The sequence below is a fragment of the Scheffersomyces xylosifermentans genome, assembly GCF_036884685.1.
Source record: "Scheffersomyces xylosifermentans strain CBS 12540 chromosome Unknown RJT20scaffold_4, whole genome shotgun sequence".
NCBI lineage: Eukaryota > Fungi > Ascomycota > Pichiomycetes > Serinales > Debaryomycetaceae > Scheffersomyces > Scheffersomyces xylosifermentans.
This window is the reverse complement of record NW_027042942.1, coordinates 1,518,257-1,541,995: the sequence shown is the minus strand read 5'-3', so window position 1 is coordinate 1,541,995 and position 23,739 is coordinate 1,518,257. Positions and strand designations below refer to the sequence as shown.

Here is a 23,739-nt window from a genome sequence, read left to right as displayed (position 1 = left end):
AGTCGTCGCTTAAAACCTTCCGTTTCAGATCCGCTGCCTTGACTGGCCTTGTATTTCACCTTCTGAAAACTAGTGACTTAACTCTACTAAGGAGTGTATGGGCTGGAACTTGGCTAACAATAGAAACATTTGATACGAATTGGGTGTGTGATGCGCACAGTCACAAAGACTCATTGAAAATACTGCAGTCATCTCTGGAATTGGATGTTGTTTTTGACATGGGTAAAAAGAAATTTTTATGTCGCAGAAAAATATGTCCAGCCGAGTGTGTGACATCAACCCGTATCAGCACGTATAATAGCATGGGGTTGCTTCCAAATGTAGAAGGGTACTTCGAGTGGCTTATGTTGAGACGTGTTCTTCTGGGGTTCCCTGTGAATGTTTACACCTGGGAGTTGACAATTGACAACGAATACACAAAAAGCTGTTTGGGACAGGTGAAAGCGTCAAGTTATGTGTCGTAAGAAAAGTCGCCATTTTCGGTGTCAAAATCCCATCACGTGATTCATCATCACCTGCCCAAAATCACGCTGATGTCACATGACTGAAATAGTATCGAAACATAATTCTTCATTTACCAAAAACCTGATTTGTATCACTTTTATTCACAGCAACAGCAAGCAAACAAGCCCATATTGCTTTGAAATACACAATACCCACTATGGGAACAGGGAACTTTCCGTCCCCGTTCAAAGTGAAGCCATTGATTAATCCAGAGGCAGAAAGCACTAATACTGACCATTCTGAGATCAACAGCAAGAATAGTATTCTTCACCATTCATTGCTTGCAAATTCGTACCAAAGTACAGTAGCGCCAACCACTACGAATGAGTCCACGTCCAATGACTTAATCAATTGGATTAATGACGTCGATTCCAGATTTAAGAACTTGTTGAACGTACAGAAATTGGAGTCAGCGCGATTGAAAGTAAAAGACAATGAAGCTCAATTGAGAAGGAAATACCAGACTAAGATATATGATGAAAACTTCAACAAGCTAGGCGATTGGATAGCAAAGAATGAAATAGCTCAGACTAATGGGAACGACATCAAACGAAACGAATTGTTGGAAAACAAAAAAGAGTCATATGTGCATAATGATGAAGAGGAAGAAGAGGATGAAGAAGAAGAGGGTGAAGAGGGTGAAGAAGAAGAGAATGAAGAGGACGTTGAAGAAGATGATGACCTTATAGAAATACTATCTTCCGAGGTAGACGAAGATGTACAGCCCCAAAATGACATTCAAAATGCAGACCATAGAGACTCAGAAGAAGAGTATGACGAGAGCGAGGATGATGAAGAGGAAGAGGGTGACTATGAAGAGGAAGAGAGTGACTACGAAGCGGAAGAGAACCCCGCTGATAGCATTAATCATGACTATCATGACAATCCTCCTTTAGGGCATTCACCCACAGAGCAGTACTATCAAAGAGTTGAAAACCAAGAAGAAAACCTGCAAAGTGAGAGTGAAGATGAATATGAAGAAGGGTATGATGACGATGACCAAGCAGAGGAAGACGAATATGGAGATCAAGAAAATGAAAATGAACAATACAATATTGACAACTCCTTTAACCAAAATTATTCCATTCATCCGCAATTACAACTCCTGCAACAGCAACTGCAACTGCAACAGCAACAACTGCAGCAGAAACTTCATTATAATACACAGAATGTTCAATTGTCATCCCAGCACCAAAGTATAAATGGTATTTCGTATCATGTCCACCAAGGAAGACCACGTCTTTCGGATACTTCAAGGTTTGAATACTCTGATCCTATTGGTGAAGATGAAATAGAGGAAGAGGAAGGAGATGAAGACGAAGATGTGGATGAAGTTGACGCTGATAACAACAGTGAAACAGAAGCAGTAAATGAAGCAGAAGAACAAGAATCAGAGGAGGAGGAGGATGAAGATGATGAAAATGGTGATGACGACGAAGACGAAGAAGAGGATGCAACTGAAGATGCTGAACATGAAACTTTGGTGTCACATAACAGTTTAGAAGGTCATAGGAACGTTTCTCACAAGGAGGCATTTGAAGACACTGCAACAATAGACCACAGCATAACTCAAGAGAATGATAAAGGAACGGAGAATAGCCAAGGAGAAGAAGATGCAATTATTATCCTTGATTCTGATGAGGAGGCAGGAGAAGAAGAAGAAGAGCAGACATTGCACCAAGGAAAAGATACGTACCACCAGGACGTGAGGGAAGAGGATACCGACGACAATGATGAAGATGATGAAGATGACGAAGATGACGATGATGAAGATGATGAAGATGATGACGACGATGCTGAGGATCAAGAACAAGATGATCAAGACAGAGAGGAATGGAGCTCCGGACAGACGGAAGTCAATAATAATCAAAGCCCTCGATATGAAATTGAAAATGAAATCTTCCGTCCACAAGACCTTTTAAGCTTGGCAGAAACTGCCCTTCGACACGCTCAAGAGGAATCTATCGCTTCTGTGGAAGCTGCAAATAATAAATTACATAATAGTCAAAATGAGAATAACGATAGATTCCAATCTGCTTATAAGGAACAAGAGCAATGGCTCGTAAATAGAATGGCTGGATACAACGCGGATGTCGAAGCTACTGAAAGCAATGCCGATGTGATACCAATTTCAAAAGAGGATGAAGAAGACGAAATAATAGAAGATCATGTCAAAGCTGAAGATACGGCACCTATTCCAAACCCATTCTATGCTACAGAGTTTCAGGTTAGCCACGACTTGGAAGTACAAGAAGCGGACGAGAACAGGTCAGATGCATCTTTAGCTGATGTGGAACAAAGTGATGCAAACATCTTGAAGCAGGGTCTTAAGTTTGGGAAACAGATTGCGTTGGATCAAAATCTAACAGAAACGGAAGTAGAAAATGACCTGAGTGGAGAAAATGATATCAAAACAAACGTAGTAGAGCCTAAAAGTGAAAGTGAGAATGAAAGTGATATTGACTTTGACTATAATGGTAAGGTACCTCTCTTCAAAACTATGGAAGAAGAAGACCCAGAAACAGTTCTCGAGCAATTAAGAGAGACCGAAAAAAAATTCCATATCAAATTGCAGGTGGCTGAAGAATTGGAAGAGGAGATTAAAATGAAGTCATCGCCATGGAATTCGTCATTACCAGGCTCTCGGCATGTATCCATAGAGCCTCCCGTCCTCGAAGAAATTATTGAAGAGTCTATGTATTATGAAGACGGAGAGACGCTTGACTCTGATGAAGATTATTCGGATGATGAAGAAGTCACGAGTACTTTTGAGAGCAATGTTCTAGGAGATGAAGCCACCTTAGAAGAAAAGAAGGAAGACACCATTACTGTAGAACCCCTTGGATCCTCTCCTCTCCCACAGACGCCTGAGGCCGAGTATGAGTCTATTACAGGAAAGCCTGAACAACCAGTGGAAGAAGAAGTAGAAGAAGCAGTAGAAGGAACAGTGGAAGAACAAACTGATAGTCCCCTAATCCCTTCACAAAATCAGATCGCCATAACTGGGGAAGAGCCCACTTCACAATCAAAGGTAGCTATGGGTGAGTCACAAGGCCAGACCATGGTTGAAGACGACAAGCCAATTACAGAAAACATATCAATTCAAGAATTGGATGGAGAAATGGATGTTGATAATGAAGAGACTCCGATTATCTCTTCTCGAATTGCGGATTCCAAAGAATCAGCGTCCGGAGCTGAACGTAAGACTGGATCCCAAGAAGTCAGTGAAGTTGTAGATGATTCCTCAACAGATTCGTTCCAAAATATACCTGTTCCGAAATTAGACGACCTATCCAATGAAACGGCGGGTGATGCTGACGAAATTACTTTTGCTGACGATACTATCCCCTCAAATGTATCGGAAGTTGAATGTCTTCATTTAGACTCTATTTTAATTGATGATTCTAATGTAGATATCACCTTAGCTGATGGAAGTGCTGATATTGAAACCACGATACCTGATGTTATCGTCGAGAAGGTTGCAGATGTTGAAAACGACAATGCCGCATCGGTCAATGAGCGGGACTCAGTTCTTGTTGACAAGTTGAATAAACCTGAGAATGAAAAGGCCACAATTGAGACTGAAGAGGATTTTGAGAATCAAACTGACGAGAATATTTCAAATAATGATAGTTATTTGGAAAACGCTACTGAGGAGCCCGACGCAGCTCTATCGCAAGATGATAATGATAGTATAATCCCCCCTACAAGTGACAGCATTGATACTGGTGAAAATAGTTCTACACTTGAGAAAACAAGAGAATCAATTCCGGAAAGTGATCCATCAGAACTTGATTCCGAGTTCGTAAGTATTATTCCTCCTCAGCTTGACCCTCTCGAAAAAGTTACTGAGGTCACCTACGACGACATCGAGGACAAAAATGGTGATATGGTGGATACTCAACACCTTGAACAGAACGTAAATCAAGACTTTCAAGGGGACCGAAGTTCTAACGACTCTCCTATTGTACATGAAGATATAGAAAAGGACATCATTGAAACTGAGAATGATCTCATCTCAGAAGCAGCAAAATCAAAGGAAGCAGATGAGAAAATTGCTCCTGATTCAGTTGACAAGGACATCCTTCTTAAGGACGCCATAGATGAAGATCCCATTTCAGTGGAGGGCGGATCGGATTATTCGGTGACATCTACTGTTCTGTCAGATGAAATTGAGCTGGCCGAGCAAATTTCTTTAGTGGAATTTGAAGAACCCTTGGATACTGAACCAATTGTCACCGAATACAGCGATCTTGCATTGGTTGAATTACCCGAGGGTGAGAGTATAATTCAAGCGACCCTAGTAGTCGAGCCTGAAGAATTGGATGATTCCAAAGACACACATAATGCCTCGTCTCTTTCAGCAACTGAAGAAGTAAAAGAATTAACGGCGTCTTATGTCCCCGAGAATGAAGACAAGCCATTGTTACCAACGGAAATTAAAGAACCTGACAGTCCTGAGCCTGAATTTATAGAGGTTATCGAAGACGATATCGAAAATGCGGATTTGATAGATACACCTACATCTATTGAAGTTCCCCTTACAAGATCTTCCACTCCGACTGCAGAAACAGTAATTCTGAGTCTTTCAGTTGAAGAAATTGGAGAAATTGAAGGCCCTACAGAAGTGGTCAGCCTCGGTGAACTTCCGATTTTGAGTACGTTAGGATCAGTATCCCCTCGCAAGAGAAAGGCTGAGTCATCCTCAGCAGAGGAAAGGCCTATACTCAAGAAACTCAAGAGCCTTGCTGGAGCGCTTCGACCAAGCAACTGGTTTAGACGTGAAAGAGAAGACCGTATCGGGCATATTGAAGTACCAAGATTGAATTCTATTGAAGACGAATTTGAATACGATGAAGGTGAATTATTCGGATTGGAAAACAAGCTCGATAATGAAGAAGAAATGCATGATGATGAAGAAGAGCATTCAAGCGAAATAGAAATATCCATTGAAACAAATGCCCTTGTGCTGGAAACAAAAATAGAAGAGTCGCTTGACGAGTCCGCTGTGGAGACAATGGAAGACAATCTAGAATCAGTTAGCGGAATAGCGGTCGAGGTACCTGTAGAGATTGATGAAAAGGTTGTCTTGGAAGAGGAGATCAGTGAACTCCTGGAAGAACTAGGCGGAGATGCTGTTGAAGTCTTGAAGGACTCCCTAGTAGGGCCAATGCTTAATGTTGAATCAGCATCGCAGGAACAACCTGATACCGAATTGGAGGCCGCTGAAATATCCTCTGAGCAAGAATCTACCCTTACACAGGGAGCTTGCGTACCAGACGAAGCTCCAGTAGCTAAAGACTCAACAAAGGACGAAGTTGCACCAGTGGTAGACAGAGAAACGCCAGTTGTTGAACCAACTATAGAAGAATCACCAGTTATAGAAGAACCTCCAGTTATAGAAGAACCTCCAGTTATAGAAGAACCTCCAGTTATAGAAGAAGAACTGGTGGCAGTAAAGGTGCCTGCTGTTGAAGATGCTCCAGTTATTGAGGAAGACCTGGTGATTGTAAAACCATCTGCAGTCGACGAAAAGCTTGTAGTAGTAGAGTCGGGGGCTGTCGAAGCAGCCCCATTCGTTGGAGATGTCCCATTTGTTGACGACGCTCCATTTGTCGAAGGGGCGGCAGAGGTTACAAAAACATTGCAGACTTCTATAGGTGCATCTCCGCAAAGTGAGGGAAACGATTCCCTATCCGAAGATTTCGGATCTCCATCCAAAGACTCTCCCATTAAAGAAGATAAAATCTTAACTGAGACAGAAGGAAAGCAAATCAACGAAGACAATGATAGGTCTGTGAAATTGGAGGAAAGTCCAGCTCTGGTAACGGAAGACTCTCTTTCACACGCGAAGGTAGAAGAAACAAACCCTGTTTTGGAAGAACCAATCTCAATTCCTGCTAGAAAAACTAAAAGGGCAGCTGCTTCCAGAAAAAAACACAAAACTGTTTTGGGTTTAGACATAGAGGAATTCCCAATAGAGGAAAAGAGGTCTCTAAGAAGCGGCCACAGGTTTGGAACGCCGAAGGAAGAGCCAGAAGAGCACATTCCCGTTTCACCAAGGAAGAGCAGAAGGAAAGTGATAGCCAAATTGGATGTCCCCAAGCAACGGGAGTTGAAGAATACCCTATTAGTACCACAAGAAGAAGAATATTCCGCACCACCATCTAGAAAGACGTCGGGCTCAAAATGGCTAGAACTGCAACTGACAGATCATCCTGCCTCACGTACTCGTTCAAAGTCACCATTGAAAAGAAGCATGCAAGAAATACTCTCTACCGATAAGGAGGATGATGGAGAAGAAGAAAGTCAGCCCAAAAAGAGGCAACGTCGTAGCAAGAAAAAGGATTTGGCAGTAAATGAAGAGGCTAAGGAAGAAGAACAAAGAGGGAGATCAAGAAGGAGGAATTAATAAATTGGTTCTAAGATAATTGTAATATTATATAAAGTCTATCAATTCCGTGTAAATATATGTACATGAATAAATATGATACCTAATGCGATGTTATAGCGTTTCTGGTGTGGTCCAAGCGCAAGTATCTAGGCAATGTGTGCCATAGAAAGCTCGTAGACACTGAAGAAAACCATATTAACAATGAATGAACGCGCCATGGAAATGCTCAATCCTCTGTATAACCGTTTCTCGATGGCTCGGAAGTGCCTCTTCTTATCTGGCAAAGGAGCTAGCCCTTGCTCTTTCCTTAAAATATTAGTGACGACGTCCTTTTGAATCAAGGACTTTGTGGTGTCCACTGGGAAAACGAGAGCACAGGTGAACATTCCGGATAACCCTCCTGCAAGGAGAATGGATACCTGTGACTGTTGGTTAGGATCCGAGTTAATCAAATTATTTGTGGCCCATTTCATGGACTCGTAGATTGAGTAGTATGCACCAGCAGAAAGCGAGTCTCGTAAAACGTGAAGCTTGAAGCCAGAGTACAATCCCTTTGCACCTTCATGCTTCACTATATCTCTAACAATTTTAGACATTGGAGAGTTTGTCTGTTGCTGGTTTAAAGCTGGCAAGTTTGCTGGAATTTCCTTCAAAGATTTGTTCTGTACTAATCTCTCGAGTTGAGCATAGATCTTGGTGAATTCAAAAGGACATGCAAAGAGTGTTAATGCTGCGCCCGCGATTGAACCAGATATAAAACAAACAGGAATATTTCTAATGAATGGGTGAGAAGGGACGGTCTTATCATCACTTCTGTACAATGCATTATACGTGTATGGTTTCACGAACGTGAACATTGACACATTGAATGACTTCGAAAACGAGGTAGACACCAAAGGTGCCCAAATTCCTCGAAAGAAACCTCTTACGCCTTCTCTTGTGTATGTCTTTCTGACACAATCGAAGTAACTGGTGAAGTTCTTATGGGTTTGCATTCGTGTTTTCACGGTATCCAATGGAAAACCCAAGAACGTTGACACGAAGGTAGCACCATATGCTAGGACACTTCCTCTGAAGGGTTTTAGTTCTTCTGGGAATAAGTGGAATGCCTTGGAATGGTCCAAAGCACCCGTTATGGCAGGAATTCCTCCTCTCGTAGAATCCCTGTTCAATTGTGACATTGCGATAGTAAGTTTACAATTAAACTTGAAGAAATATTGAGATAACGAGATTTCAGATTGTTGTTTCGTTGGTCAACTTCTCAGCAGTTCAACCGTAATTTCCACCCAGCAATGTTAGGTATTTATTGCCAGATTTATATTGCTTCGTCCTATTTGCTATCTTCTTTTCTTCTATAATGGCAGATCGCAATAGGCTACTTGTTTTATGAAAACAAGAAAACAACCAGAATTTTTGGGTGGCTCTTGGCGTACACAACGGCTGCTTATGATGGGCACAGACTTGGGTCGCTTCCAGTGCCAAATGTTGCAATTTCTATCAGTCGAGAACAGATTTCGAATTCCCAGATTTTCGTCAGTGACCCAACAATAACTTCGTTTTCAGCGATTCACCAGTACCAAAGCTGTTAATATTGCTGGCAAAGTACCACTGATATTTATAATATAATATGATATGATATAATATAATACAGTATAATACAATACAATACAAGTACAAAAAATACACTATATATATTATAAGTCCAACACCAAACTCGATTCTCGTCAGTTTCAAATCCCGCAAATTCTATGGGATACACTAGTTTCTTGTTTCTTCGTCGGCACCAATCCAAGTGCTGTCCACTCTTCAGAAGAGAGTTGCAACAACGAGATTGTCTTGCAAACGTCAGATGACTTCTTTATCTTCCATTAGCCGCTGAGCCCAAAAGCCGGGTTTGACACATCGAGATTGCCTCCTGTATATGGACAGGGCGCGAGTCATGAGAGTCATTGTGTATGGTAGCGCTGTATGGGTGACTACGTGACGACTATGACTATGAGTATGAGATGGGTATAGAAGTAGTTGTATGGGTGTACAATTTGTGGTATTGGGATTAGAAGAGAAGGAGATTGAGAAGTGTTGAGAATTGCGTGATATGGGATATGAAAAGAAAATAGATATGGAAATAGATATGGAAATGGAAATGAAGCAGAGATGAAGAATTGGACGTGGGAGTAAGCTTAATTGTTGAGAGAAGCTTAACTATGGAGCTGAGAAAGAGTTTAACTATGAGTTTAACTATGGGAGTGGATGTATATTTATATTTAGGAAAGCTTAACTATGGAGGTAAATATGGGGCTTAAGTATGGTCTATATTTGGTGTATGGAGTACTGTGGATGGTGTATTGAATTAACCTGGTGATGTATGGATGTTATATATATATATGTATTTATATGTATTTCTTTGTATATACTAATGTTTAAGGTGAATTCTTTTATGGAAAACCATTCTCTTTTTTTATCCATTATTCGACAATATTCAATCAGAAATGTCAATTCTATAGCATTGGGCTATAGATAGAAGTATTTAAATCCCTAGGGTCGAATTTCAAATACGAATAAGAATTTACGAATTCTTTTGCTAACAAAGCCTGCAATTTAGATCGTGGCGATACTTTACAAACTGCTATTATATAGATCGTATTGACTAAAATTAATGGACACTGATATTAATATCGCTAATAACGTGACACTGCTGACGGTGAAAAAAAAAATAGACAATAATCTGCTAAATGGGATCGAAATGGAATCCTTCATGGAAGAATTAGTAGTTATCATAGTTGGAAGAAGAATCCGTAATTTTGCAATCCATAATTTTGACTACATGGCAACTCTCTCAGGATACATTGGGAAATCCTTAATCCCCGTTGATAATCCTGTTCCACCATCTCGGATAATGCTCTGTGACTCTTACATGTCCTAACCTAGTCATAAATTGATGGTTCGTTGATATGACGTATATACAAGATTGTCATTATATGTATCTATATGACGATACATAAAGGGGTGTGTTCTATATGATATGATGGACTTGATGGAGAATAGGCGAGCAATTACCTACTTTTAGGTCAATTATATGATCCCGATTGGTACTGAACATGAAAAAAGTATACTTTTCTATTTTACATTCAAGCATCTGTTGAAATCCCAATTTTGAATCCCTGCCTTGTTAAATTTTCATGTGCTTTGTTGTTGAGTTCATCTCTAACCCAACAATAACCTTAGTATCCTCTTCTTCTCGCATCGTTAACCTGGCTCATCAAGTCCTTGAATCCGTCAGAAAACTTTCTTCTCCACCATTCTCTCTTCTTTTGCTTGGCGTATTTGGCTGGACGAATATATCTTTCTTGGACCTTTTGGTGGTACTTTATTCTGTTGGCATTACCCAATCTACGAACCCCGGCAAAGGCCTTTCCCAATCCACCGTAATGGACATCCACTGCTCTTCCTGCTACTGGGCCCATTTCTCTGATGTTCTTAGCGACGTCTCTTGGGTTAGGAATCATATCCCCGAGTCCATACTCACTAGACTTCGAGTTTAAATATGACGAGTCCGAGAGTTCAAGCGAACTGTTCAACAATTCGTTGATATCGTTAATCCCGTTGGAATTATCGATTTTCTTCCCATTCTTATGAGTATTACTAATATTACTACTACTACTATTCTTCTTGATTTCCTTATTCAATTGGTCGAAAGACGTCGAGTTAAACCGTACAAAACCACTCGAAATCCCGATTTTTGGCGCCATGGCCATTCTATAGGGCCCTACAAGCACATTTCTCTTGAGTAGACTCGCAAACATCCTATTTATCCTGGCGTTATCCCACAATATCAGCTTCCTTAACCATACCTTCAACCGGTTAATTTTTCACAGCGGCTAACAAAAAAAGTTGGTTGAAAAAATCACTGAGAGATTTTGGGCATTGGCACACGACCTCTACCATGATGCAGGACTTCAGGAACACCACGAATCAGCGACATTGCAACAGATGTCGTGCTGCTGTTTCCGAGTAATGTCGTCCTACTATTATCGCAATCTCCGTATTACTATGTTATACGAGATTAAGCAAGCAACAGGAAGTGACAATTGCTTCTCGTTTAAGAAGGATCTGAGCCGAGAAAGTGGTATAGTAAGACCGTCTTTTGTAGTAATTAAATAGACCTCGAAGAGAAACCAGGGTTTTCCTCCCGTAAAATGCTGTACTCGACCGAGATTATATCGACAGTGCTCTTCCAGAGCACCAATGTAGCAATATACTCCATTCCTCCGGGCGAATTGTCGCTCTCCAAGTGGGATTTGAAGGAGCTGAACATCATATGGACCGGACATCTACGTCTAATTGAAGAAGAAGTTATCCGCGATAACGTCGACTTGTTTGCATCGTTCCCCGATGCGCTTCACAACCATAATCAGGTTGACGCTCTGGTGTGGGACGATTCCGGAGTTCACGGTGACAGCCACACAGAAGACGTGGAGCGACTACATGGCGGACGTCAGCAAGAAAAGCGTCCCAGCAAACCATTCGAGTGCCTTAGAGCAAAATTGGAGCTTTACAACGAAGTGGTGATCCCACCTGGTGTGGGAAGCTTGACTTCCACGAAGAAAGACGTCATATGGGCCGAGACATGGTACAATCCTAGTCCCATACTTGCTGAGGACTTGGGAGCCGATGAATACTTCAAGATAGCAAATAATGGTCAAGAAACAATCCAAATGACGAAAGAGTCTTCCAAATACTATAAAATCATAGCTCAATTGCCGGGCTCTGGGTATCACCCTTTTACAAAGGACAACGTCCAAGGATTTGATGATGATAATGGAATGTTGCTCCAGGTGGCGCTAGGTCTCAAGTTCTACGAGTCCTTTGACAATATCTCATTCAGCGAAAGCTTGAATATCTACAAGAGAAGATTTAGAAACTTTGAGGATCAATATCGATATGAACTTAAACTCCTTGAGATTCAACAAAAACTGTCAGTGTTATCTATCAACGATCAACCTCAGAGTAATTCGCCAGACTCTGTGGACGAACCATTGTTTCCTCTAGATACTGGTAAATCACGTTCACTGCCGAATCCAGTAAATAATATGTCATTTGAATACAGTTTCTCTCTTGGTAGAGGTGAAACAACTCCAAATTCACTTCAAAAAGAGCGTGTGCTGGTTACTGCCATTAGTGAGTCTGATGATGACGACGATGATTTTGGTGATTTTATCACGAGTTAAGATGTATGCCCTTTTTACTTTATGCATGACTAATTAATAGAGGATTACAGCAGTTAAGTTGCTGACAAAAATATGGAATAGTAACGACATTTATTTCTACTAATTGAAGAAAGAAGTATAACCCGGATTTTTATAAATCAACTTGAGTTACAAGTCAGTCCGCAAAGATAACTTTTGCTTCATCTATATATTCTAGTATCTCGTTATCGTTGCCATCCAAGGACTCTCTGGCTATTACAAAACCATTGAAGTGTACTCCGTTCATCTGTACTTTTTCACAGCTTGATTAATTTGATTTCTATCTAAACCCTTGTTGGCATATTTGACAGCTTGAATTGTGGCATTCTATTGTATTTGCGAAATATCCACCAATCAGTTGTGACTTACCTACTAGAGAGTAAAGTGATTTTGGTAAAACCAAAACATTTTCTTTCAACCACTCGAAGATAAAACTTCTCATATCAATAGTTTTGAAATTCACAAACTCCTTAAGATTTCCCGCAAGTTGGTTGTTTTGTTATACTACACTCGATCATTTTAATGAGGTAGGGAGGATCTCAGTGACAAGACGTTACATTGAGCATTTCCTCAAATTAACAACATCCAAGGCAACTTGTAAGCATTAGTAACACCTTGAAATGCTGAGGTTATTATCACTCAGTAGTTGATTATCATAAAAGTCAAATACCCTCAAACATGACAACTTGAGATTAACGTGTAAAGGTTGGGAGCTGTTACAGCTAATGTCCAAAAAAAAAAACCAATTCTCTACAGAAGCCTTCATTGAAACCCCCGTATGCGATTACGTGAGAGGAATAGTTCCTTCAAATTATTTGCCATTTGCCAGTTTAGAAACCCACATATTTGATTTCCTCCATTTTCAGGATTCTAAGATTGTATGGTAGAGTCGATGGCGAAGTAAGGATATCGCTGATGTTGCAGTTACTCAAATAAACGCAAAAAAGTGAAATCTATTTCCTCTAATGATTTGACATGAGTTGGTTTGGATGGAGTACACTGAAGGGTCTACATCTCAGAGATCAATGGTCAATGTAGTTGATACATTATCTAATTAATATATGTTAATAGATCTGATTCTATGAAATAAACCCCTTAATCCTTTGTTTTTGTTTTTATTGTACTTGATTAATCGACTATGGCAATCGTATTTTGCTTGCTTGAAAGTACTATATTATTTCTTAACTCCCTTCTGGTAATACATCTTCTGGATCAAAGGATGATGATCCTTCAAATCCTTATTCTTATTTTTACTGTATTCGACATAGGCCATATCTTCTCCTCCGGCTAAACCAGCCATCGATCCAGCCGTTCTTGTAGCCGATGAGTTCTCCAACTTCATTCTAGTGGAGTTCGAAATGAAATTCGTATCCACATCATCACCAATCTCTACACCAGCTGCATCTTCATTCTTCAATAACACTTGTTGTAACAATTCTCTCCTTTCTCTAGCAGAAGAGTATGCCAAATCAGGTAATTGCTCCATTCCACTCAAGTGCGTAATAACCTTAAAGGCATAACCTTGATCCACAAGGAAAGCCTGTCTCTTTGTTGAATAGTACATCTCCTGTGTATCTTTGGAAACCAATGAATAAAAGAAGGCATTGAAACCTTCATCATTACGTCTCTTGGCTCTTAAGATACGTCCTAGTCTCTGGGCTTCCTGTCTACGAGATCCATAGTGTGATGATATCTGGATCAAACAAGTGGCCTCTGGTAAATCAATGGAGGTGTCACCCACCTTTGAAAGAAAGATAGTATTAATTTGATCGTTGTGCTGGAAATTCTGAAGAATCTTCATTCTCTCTTGTTGAGGAGTAGAACCATAGATGAATGGTTTTCCTAGTTTCAAAGCATATTCTTGTAAAGCATACACATTGTCGCTGAAGACAATGATTTTATCACCTCTCTTCTCATGATAATGGATCAAGAATTGACATGCCTGGAATTTAGTAGGATTCATGATGTACAATAACATTCTCTTCCTGGCCGATTCCCTCAAATATTCCTGGTAAAACTCCGAAGTCATTGGACACCAAACCTCGGCACATTGCACGTTTGCAATATGTCCTTTCTGGGCCAAGTCCATCCAATTAGCTTCATATAATTTGGGACCAATCAAGAAATTCAAATCGTGAATCTTATCATCCTCACGAACTAAGGTGGCAGTGAGCCCCAACTTTGCGTGTGCAGCAATGGTTGTAACCACACGTCTAAACATAGCAGCTGGCACGACGTGGACCTCGTCCAAAATGATGAAACCCCACTCCCTTCCTCTTAAGAAGTCCATCACCTTTTGAGAATCATGGGAACGGTTTCTGGTGTTGGCAACCATTGAATAGGTAGAAACAACCAATCCAGACTCACTTGTAAACATCTCCTTGTTTTCAGATGTAAATACAGCAACATTCTCGGGCTGAATTGTACACCATTGAAGAAACTGCTGCCTCCATTGCATGACAGACACCGAAGAGGTGCATAACACTATAACCGATTTACGAATAGTACATGCTGCAGTGATACCAACTAATGTTTTTCCTGCTCCACAAGGTAACACGATGATACCAGAACGAGCACGTCCGTTACCAAACATCTTGGATAGAGACTTCTCTTGATAAGGACGAATCTGGGTCGACGGCTTCAAGTCAATCTCTAAATCCGGGTTACGAGCATCGTTCCTGAAATCGTACTCTTCCAATACTGGGTAGTCGATCTCTTGACATCTTCTCTTGACAATTTCAACTGACTCGTTGGCAATTTCGAATGAATGCACAGTGTCTAAGTCATCATCGTCATCATCGTTTCGATTTCCTACAACAGAGGCATATATATCTTCCACACCTTCATTCTTTTTCTTATCTTCTTCTGCGTTCTTTTTTGTCCCTGGAATGACCATATTTCCTTGAGAAGGAGCAGCTGATTGCACTAAACCATTTCCTGTAACAGTACTTTCTGACGATTGAATTCTAAGCGGTCCTATCACTTCATCTTTAAGAAGCATTTGAAGTATGTCGGCCTGAGTACTTTCCACGAAGTATCTATTATGTTTCAAGACTAACTTCACCTTACCATATGAAATAGTGGCGCTACGAATAAATTCAAGAACCTTCTCTGCCACGGGGACTTTCGATAGTCTACTAAGGACCAGGATGATATCGTCTGTTTCCAAACCAACTGAAACCGCTGCATAAAGCGAGTATGGAGTAAGCCTATATTCATGGATGTGCGATGGTCTTGATATTGGTTCTGCAATGGTGATCAAAAAGTCCTGTGCTTGTTCGGCCAAAGGACAGAATGATTCTAAGATGATACGACCATCGGGAGACATCCAAATTGGACGAGAGAAATGGTCTGGCTTAAGTTTCAAGTATGAGTAATCTGCCTTTCCAAATACTCTAGAAACAGCGTCTGGAACGTAATCTGCTGGGATGTCTGGTGTGAGATCTAAGAGCTCATCTTCTGAGTACTGTTCGTCTTGCATCTCAGTCTTGATGAGATCTATGGCTTGTTCAGCCTTTCTCTTTTTTGCAGCGTTTCCGGAGGCTTTTGGCCCGCTTTTCCTCTTCTGAGGCCGTGATCCGTAGGCGTAATCATCTTCTTTACTGACAGCAACCCCGTCATCTGAGAACGAGTCGTCCGAGAAATTACCCTGATCCAACTCCGCGTAGTTCACTCCTCCTGGTCTACGGTACGACATGGTTATTCCGGATCGCTGGCTGTGTTATATTGGTGAAGAATTGCTATCGAATATCTTAAAGAAAAGAAGAAGAAACAAGAAATCAATTAAGATGACATATTACTTTCTATTTATTCACTTATCATTTTCTTCATTATTCATATTTGTGATTATTAAGCGCTGCAGGAGAGGTTGTGTCTGCAGGAATGTGAATTGAGGAGGATGATAATGTCGTAGTAGTTAGGGGAGGAGGAGAGGATGGTTGTTGTAGTAGTGAAGTAGAGGGGAGATGGATGATGGAAGTGAGTAGGAAGAAAATCTGGCTTCTAGGGGGTAGGTGAAGGGGGGAGGGGTCCTGGACGAGCGTGTATAATAAGGAGTGTTTTTTTGTTTTAGTTGTAGGTTGTAGTTGTGTTCTTGCATTCTTTCAATGTTCTTTTACTGGGGGAACTCTTTTACTGGTAGAGTAGAGGTACAACATACAGGAGATGGATGGAAGGATTTGGTAGGACTATTTTCCCACTAAAAAATAGGAAATAATTTGGGAATACGGGTTGGCAGAAGCCTGACAGGTCTATCAATTTGGCCCATTTTGGAAGCCAATTTACTATTCTTTCATCTCAGACTTCTACTGGTGATGACTTACTCCGAACTGCCCTTCCTTTGGGTGCAATTCTGGTAGTGCATAATGGACGGGACTCTTTCTTGCGACATAGGTTGCATATATATGCGACATTACCAATGGGTAGTTAAGGAAGTAAGATACCACCAACCACGGTTCATATACTTGTTTCATGGGACGGAAGTGGTCTTGAATGTAGATGGAAGGTGATCTCTACATCAGCAGAGTTAGCAAAACCTGGCAATTCGGAGGGTGAAAAGGTGTGAATAGTTGCTCTGAGAAGCGCAGACCAGCATGGAAGAGAAAAGGTTGCAAAATTAATGCTAATGGAGTAGAACCCCATGGTGGTGGCTGAAGTAAATGAAATTCGCCAAGATTCCTTGCTAGGGCCGCCTAAAAGAATCTTCTTTTCCAACTTTTTAAATCCATAACTCTTGGTACGGTGCATTAACAAGGTATCTTTCAAGTTGTTAAATTATCTGCGCTACCAGTTATTCTTTTTGCAATCAAAAGAGATGACTTGGTCAATCTCTTTTGAAGTTAGTAGAGACATTTTCATGATCTCCCAACATTTAAACTACATAGAACCGTCATTAACATCCTTAATACATTATCCTTGATATATTTATTCGATCTTTTTTTTTTATTATTATTACTATGCTATTTGAGAAATCTATCCGTGATACCTTCTATACATACGGTCCACGCTGCTCTATGGTAATCGGCTATTTAGCAATATATGCCACCTTGAATACCTCCTCTATTCCGAATTGCTTGCGAAATATGTTCTCCCTGGCATCAAATAGGATCTGTCTGTGTGGCGACCATTGCCAGGGTTCCCTTCTTTTGTGTTCGTCGGAAACACTAATGTACAATACTCATTTAATCAGTGAACTTGTAAGAACCAGATGCAAATGTGATGGAGCCTCCCTTGTAAGAACCTCTCTTCATCTTGTTCTTGTTCTTGGTGAAGTCCTTTCCTCTAACGGCACCCAATTTAGTGTTTGCTATTTCTCCCCAGGTACCAGCGGCACCCTTGTATGTGTTGTCTTGCAAGACTGAGTCCTCAAAAGTAATCTTGTGTCTTTCTATTCTGGAAAAGTGTTTTCTTTGACCTGGCTTCAATTCATCCAATTCAGCAGGAATTCCAGTTGGTTCAGGACTTGTAGATTCGGATGAAATAGACTCGGTTTGGGAGGAAGAATCTGTTCTTGCTTTCTTGATTGGAGAAGGAGTCTCAATATCTTCGGCCTTTCTCTTCTTGGAATCTTCTTCCGAGTCTGAGTCTGAGTCTGAGTCTGAGTCTGAACTGGAGTCTGAGTCTGAACTGGAGTCTGAGTCTGAACTGGAGTCTGAGTCTGAACTGGAGTCTTTATCAGAGTCTGAATCGGAATCTGAGCTTGAGTCTGAACTGGAGTCAGAATCAGAATCCGAACTGGAGCTCGAGCTCGAGCTAGAAGACGAATCTGAATCAGAGTCGGAATCTGAGCTATCGGAATCAGAATCAGAATCGCTCGATGAGGAGTCTGAGTCTGAGCTATCAGAACTGTCAGAACTGTCAGAACTGTCACTGTCGGAGTTGTCGGAGCTTTCTTTATCTTCTTTTTCTTGTGGCTTCTTTGACTCTTTTTCTTCCTCTGACTCTGAGTCAGAATCGTCAGAACTGTCGCTATCAGAGTCCGAGTCAGAACTGCTGTCAGAGCTGTCAGAACTGTCGGAGCTATCAGAACTGTCAGAGCTTTCAGAAGCCTTTTCTTCCTCCTCGTCCTCTTTGTCGTCCTCCTTCTTGGTACTTTCACCAATTACATCTTCAAGTTTTTCATCAACCTCAGCAAGCTCTAAACCTTCACTTTCGATAGCTTTGGCCAATGCCTTAGAAGCCTTTGAAAAGGCAGGGTTTCTGTTTAAGTACTCCTGAATGTACGATAATACCACTTCCGTAGAGGCACTCATTCTCAACTTGTGTTTCTTTCTGGTGATGTCTTGGGCCCTGTTCTAAAGAGAGTATTTAATAGTATTATGCTACTGTTATACCGATGAGCTGAAAAAAAAAAGAAGTTGATGTCACGTGAGTTTCGATAAATTTTTTTGAGCCGCAGTTACCGTAAGAGGGTATTTTTCAGATGAAGGTTATAAGCTGGCTATGTATTGGTGGGGTATAATGATAGAGTAGAGAAGATGGGGATACGGTGGGAGAACTGTAATGAGGTCTCTGGTGTCAATACACTATTTTGATTCGGAATTCTTTTTATATTGCATTGAAGGGATTGGGAGAGAAACATGGTGGTGCAGATTTGGCAAGTGTAATCTCTAAGTGAATAGTTATATGGCTATGAAGAAATTATGGCCTCATAACATCTTTCACATTATATCTCCAACCATATTAAAATAAATACTATAATTCAGATATTTTGGCCATCCTACTCTCCTTTTTCAAAAAAAAAAAAAGCTTTGTTCATTCTAACATAAAACAAATTTGTACGCATAACATCATTATCTGAACTTCAAATCTCTAACTACTCTAAAACTTGGCCTTGAACCCATAGACGCTGGTTAAGTCACCTTCCAACAACTTAGCAAATTGAGCTTCTCTGATCTTCTCTCTGTTGGGACCCAATTTCACCTCTGGTAATGTCTTCAACTCCTCTTTAAAGTCTTGTTGTCTCTGTAAAGTGAACTTAACAAGTAGCTCAATGACAGCCTCTGGCTTCTCGGCATTAACCAAATGTTCTCCACCTGGAATGTCAGCAGTTCCAGCCAAGTATTCATTTTGAATGGCGTTTCTAATATAAGGAATACTCTCAGGAGGGTTCCATTTTGCCTTATCTCCAATAACATGAAATACAGGTATGATAATATATGGAAGCATGGCCATACCCTTATGTATTGATAAGACAGCGCCCAAATAAGTGGCCATTTGATTCTTTGCCGAGGATTTTGCTTTATATCTCTTCTCTCCTGTCTTCGGATCAACAGTAATTAATAATTCGTCCCCTACAAAATCGTCAAGAACAGAAGCTTGCATGTTCTTATAGAAGGAGAACTTTCTGTAGAACTCTTGGAAGTCATCGTTGCTATCGAAGTCGTCGAGAAGAAGAGGAGCCATACTACCGAAGATTTTAGCAAACCTTTTGCTGGACTTGTCGTCTGAGTACAACACAGCTTCAACTGGAATAATTGCATCAAGCAAGTTGGGTGCATAGTAACCAGCAGCTACAACCTGGAAACCTCCTAACGAGTGGCCAACTGCAATGTTTCTGGAATAATGGTTGTTCTTTAAATCACCTGTTGTTCTTTGCTCGTGTTTGATAACTTCAAGGAGGTCCTTTCCACCCTCGTCCCACTTATAGATCCATCCGACCTTGTCACCATTCAAGACACTCGAGTCCCCATGTCCAACGGCATCAGTAGCAACAACGGTGTCTAGGTACCATTTTCCACCGCTTTTCTGGGAAAGTTCAAACAAGTTCTTGATGGCAAAGTGCCATACCGACTTGTTCATTCCCGTGCCATGGGAGAAGATGAAATTGAACCTTAAAGCATCTGCTGGTATGACTTCTGTTGTCTTGTACTTGTTGTATACGATACTCAATCTATCATCTGGGAGAGTAGTACTACCAGGAGCTCTTGGGTGGAAGGCTTCCGAGACCTTTTTCTCCAAGGTATAAGACATTGTGCGGTGTAAATAAGCTTGTGTATATGTTTTCACTTAGCAATTACCATCCAAGTTGAACCCAGAGTCCTGAATTGCTCTTATAAATAAATAAATACCGATTTGATCTGGTTCATATGAAGAACGTTTTTGCCGAGGTCCACTTTGATCTGGTTCATATGAATGTTTTTGCCGAGGTCCACTATCCACTTTGGACTTGAGGTCGGAGTATCCGCTTCGAATTCTAGGTTATTAGGCCTGAGTGGACTTGTACTATTATACCGGAGCTTGGAGAGTAGTTTAGTCGTCAGTGCAGTAGTTCCTTATTTGGTTGTTTAGTGAGAGTTTTAGAGTGTATGGTTGCTGATCGGAGATGGTTGGTGAAGTGTGGAGAAATTGGGGAAGTGAGAGTGTGAGAGTGAGACTGAGTGAGAGTGAATGGGCACAGTGAGCATAATTATTGGGGCTTAATAGAGGAATATACGATAAGATTAGAAGTTTCTATCGAATGTATAGTTGAGAATTGGGATAAGTTTAGGATATAGAGTACTTCACATGCGACGGCTTGCGGTATCATGAAATGCTTTCTATTCTCTCTATTCTTTCTATGCTTTCTATGTATCTTATTATTATGGGCTTAACTATGGTGGAAAATCAATTTAGGAGGTTTCTCCGCAATTCGCATATCGCGGAGTTAGAGACTTTAAGGAAGAATACCGAACACAAGAACGGAAATAATTAAGATAGTAGATTCCGGCCGCTTGGCTGGCGGGTTTAAATGTTGCAAGGGAAGGGAGACCTAAGAAGCGAAGAAGCGACTACGGACTTACTCCGAGATGAGGCGTATTATAATTATCTGGAGTACTTTTACAAGAGGGGACGCCGTAGGGTGCATTAGATTTGCAGCAGTTTTGGGCTATCAACTCCGAAAACCGTTGCAAAATGATTATTTCCTCGGCTAGAAAGCCTACGAAGTGAGTTCAGTGGGAGTTCAGCCGGTTTTCTTATTTGTATAAGTATAAGCGAGCTGCAAGGAGGTTTCCGAAGAGAGGATCATGTTTTCCCTGTGATCATAAGAAGTCGGATGTACTTTGGGGATTCCATACATGTTGTGAATAGTGACGTAACGAAGAATGCTGTCAGAGGATATGTTGAAGCCGGGGGATGATATTCTCAAATTCGTATCTAATTTTGAAAAACAGATGCATGCAAATGCAAATGTAGAAGGGGTATTCTGTTGCAACTTCATCGTCATTGTGTACAGTATTATTCACATGAATGTCGTTCCATTCTCAAATAAATTCCCTTACCGTAATGTTAATATTTTAGCCACTGTAGATAGTAAATATTTAGGTTTGGTATCAATTAAACTATCCAATACGTGCGACATTGAATGGGACTGAACCTGTGAATAGCACCATTCAATTGTTACAGATATCCGATTTTTGTTATTTTTGCTTTAGCTAGATAGAATTCGTGATATCAGATTATACCAACCGGTTTTGCGGACACACAAAGAGCAATACTGCTTGTCTTAGCTCAAACCCATCATAACTGAATCTTACTCAATGTCGCGCCCATTGATCAATTGATTTACTAACGAAGGGTCTTTTTTGGTTTGCATGGGAGTCTCAATATTATAGATATGAAGTGGCCATTTTCTTGAGAGATGTGCGACATTCATCTGAATAATACTGTATGCCTAGCTTCATTTTCATTGCAGGATCTGGAATAATTTTCTATCCCCTTGCTCTGAACAATGTTTAAGTGGATATACATATCAGCCGTTGTAATCGTGAGTACGAAAGCTTATTCCTTTAGTTAAGGTGAATCATTTACCAGAAAACTGTGTAATCGCATCTCAAAAGAACAGGAGGTGCTATCTAGGCAGCATTTCACTTGATACTTGACATGCTGCTAGGCAAATGCTTTCATCTGTTTTTCATATCGTCACTACAATTTAACTACAATTTCCTTTGGATTTGTTCCCTTCCAATCTTTTTATCGTCACTCACTTGAAGCACCATAATATAATATAATCTCATCAACACTTTACCAATCACACCCACCTTAACTACACTGCCACAATGCACCCTAACCACACCTGAACGACAAAGTTCAAAATGAACCTAGCAACCACACTCAAACAACGCCCACCCAATCTCTAACTATACACCCACCCACACCACCCGCTTTAACTATACTCCCACACCATAACAACACCCACCCAACTTCCCGTGCGGGTCGCATTTTGCAGCAATTCGCATCCTCGGGCCATCATTTTTTCATGCAATGCACCAACAAAATCTTAAACGATGCAAACGAGATCACTACCATCTCGGTGTAAGATGACAGTTATTAGTCACAGGTATTTTGTTGACTAATAGTGATTTTCCATAAAAAAACCAGTTGGCCCCATTTATTTCGTGGTCTACATTCATATTTTTCGACAGTTTCGCTCCAACACTCCTCTCCATCGAGATATCTCTCCCTTCTGTCTCATCTACTCCTACTGAACCCTCACTAACAAAGTGAAAAATCGGAGTATCGCAGCATCGGGAAGTGAAAAAAAATTTATTTGGAGACGATTTCCCCATACTTTTCAGAGCACCGGGAGGAAGAACCAGGGTAAAAGAGGACCCACAGAAAGAAATGACACTCTCAAATACCATCAAGATCCTCAGAACGGTGCAGCAGGTCAGACAGTGGCGGTTGCAGTGTCTTTTGAACCGCGAAACCGTGGGTTTTGTGCCTACTATGGGTGCGCTTCACGATGGACATTGCTCATTGGTATCCCAATCGTTAAAAGAAAACGACCGTACCGTCGTTTCCATCTTTGTGAACCCCTCGCAGTTCGCTCCACATGAAGACTTGGACGCCTACCCACGAACTGTGGACTCCGATCTCAGCATGCTCTCGTCACAATTCAAAGAAAAGGTGGTGGATGCAGTTTTCATTCCTAAGATCTCCGAGATGTACCCTTCGGGAATCACCCTCGAACTCAGCAAGCAAAAAGGAGCATTTGTCACAGTTCAAGGTTGTTCAGAACAACTAGAAGGTGTGACACGACCACAATTCTTCCGTGGTGTTGCCACTGTGGTGACGAAGCTTTTGAATGTTGTTACTCCAGATAAAATCTACTTTGGCCAGAAAGATGCTCAGCAATGCGTGGTGATAAAGAACTTGGTCAAGGACTTGTTGATTAATACAGAAGTCAGAGTCATGCCCACATTACGAGAAAAGAATGGGTTGGCAATGTCATCCAGAAATGCATACTTGTCTCCATCTACCAGAGAAGGAAGCGCAATCATTTACAAGGCTTTAAGCTCGGGACAACAAACCTACGAGTCTTTGTCGAAGGGTTCTCCACCAAGAGTCCCCAGTTCAGTTATCCTCAACAATATCAGAGGCGTATTGAATGAAAAGAAAGATTTCGAGATTGAATACATAGCAGTAAGTCACCCTGAGACATTGGAAGACTTGGAATACGTAGAACCAGGAACAGGTGCTATCGTATCCACCGCTGTTAAAGTCCCTAGAGCCGATGGATCGGGACAAGCAAGATTAATTGATAACATCGTTCTTGTCTAGGCTTCAAAATGTAAATAGAATAAGGTCTGATCGGTTTTAATGTTACAAACCTAA

The 23,739-nt window shown here is 40.9% G+C and overlaps 8 protein-coding genes across 8 annotated transcripts; 3 read left to right on the top strand and 5 right to left on the bottom strand. All coding sequences in view use genetic code 12, as the record gives it.

Annotated features, from left to right (window-relative positions):
- Positions 1–617: 617 nt before the first annotated feature.
- RJT20DRAFT_128441 (uncharacterized protein) lies at positions 618–6,933 on the top strand. Its single transcript, XM_064917280.1, has one exon. It carries the CDS (start codon positions 662–664, stop codon positions 6,914–6,916), a length of 6,255 nt encoding a protein of 2,084 aa, XP_064774592.1. The 5' UTR covers positions 618–661; the 3' UTR covers positions 6,917–6,933.
- Positions 6,934–7,044: 111 nt separating this feature from the next.
- Positions 7,045–8,079, bottom strand: RJT20DRAFT_135264 (uncharacterized protein; the record flags this gene model as incomplete). Its single annotated transcript, XM_064918390.1, has 1 exon — positions 7,045–8,079. One exon carries the CDS (start codon positions 8,077–8,079, stop codon positions 7,045–7,047), a length of 1,035 nt encoding a protein of 344 aa, XP_064774591.1.
- Positions 8,080–9,970: 1,891 nt separating this feature from the next.
- On the bottom strand, positions 9,971–10,898 carry RJT20DRAFT_45182 (mitochondrial 37S ribosomal protein bS21m). Its single transcript, XM_064920205.1, has one exon. It carries the CDS (start codon positions 10,699–10,701, stop codon positions 10,120–10,122), a length of 582 nt encoding a protein of 193 aa, XP_064774590.1. The 5' UTR covers positions 10,702–10,898; the 3' UTR covers positions 9,971–10,119.
- A 196-nt stretch (positions 10,899–11,094) lies between these two features.
- RJT20DRAFT_135262 (uncharacterized protein) lies at positions 11,095–12,126 on the top strand (the record flags this gene model as incomplete). The annotated part of the gene is made up of 1 exon (XM_064918389.1): positions 11,095–12,126. One exon carries the CDS (start codon positions 11,095–11,097, stop codon positions 12,124–12,126), a length of 1,032 nt encoding a protein of 343 aa, XP_064774589.1.
- A 1,192-nt stretch (positions 12,127–13,318) lies between these two features.
- Positions 13,319–15,841, bottom strand: RJT20DRAFT_95883 (TFIIH/NER complex ATPase/helicase subunit; the record flags this gene model as incomplete). The annotated part of the gene is made up of 1 exon (XM_064921600.1): positions 13,319–15,841. The coding sequence occupies one exon, from the start codon at positions 15,839–15,841 to the stop codon at positions 13,319–13,321; it is 2,523 nt and encodes an 840-aa protein (XP_064774588.1).
- Positions 15,842–17,055: 1,214 nt separating this feature from the next.
- SRP40 (Srp40p) lies at positions 17,056–18,620 on the bottom strand. Its single transcript, XM_064917279.1, has one exon. The coding sequence runs from the start codon at positions 18,393–18,395 to the stop codon at positions 17,325–17,327; it is 1,071 nt and encodes a 356-aa protein (XP_064774587.1). The 5' UTR covers positions 18,396–18,620; the 3' UTR covers positions 17,056–17,324.
- Positions 18,621–18,963: 343 nt separating this feature from the next.
- On the bottom strand, positions 18,964–20,115 carry RJT20DRAFT_5894 (triglyceride lipase; the record flags this gene model as incomplete). The annotated part of the gene is made up of 1 exon (XM_064920872.1): positions 18,964–20,115. The coding sequence occupies one exon, from the start codon at positions 20,113–20,115 to the stop codon at positions 18,964–18,966; it is 1,152 nt and encodes a 383-aa protein (XP_064774586.1).
- Positions 20,116–22,746: 2,631 nt separating this feature from the next.
- Positions 22,747–23,685, top strand: PAN6 (pantoate--beta-alanine ligase; the record flags this gene model as incomplete). The annotated part of the gene is made up of 1 exon (XM_064918388.1): positions 22,747–23,685. One exon carries the CDS (start codon positions 22,747–22,749, stop codon positions 23,683–23,685), a length of 939 nt encoding a protein of 312 aa, XP_064774585.1.
- Between the last annotated feature and the right edge of the window lie 54 nt (positions 23,686–23,739).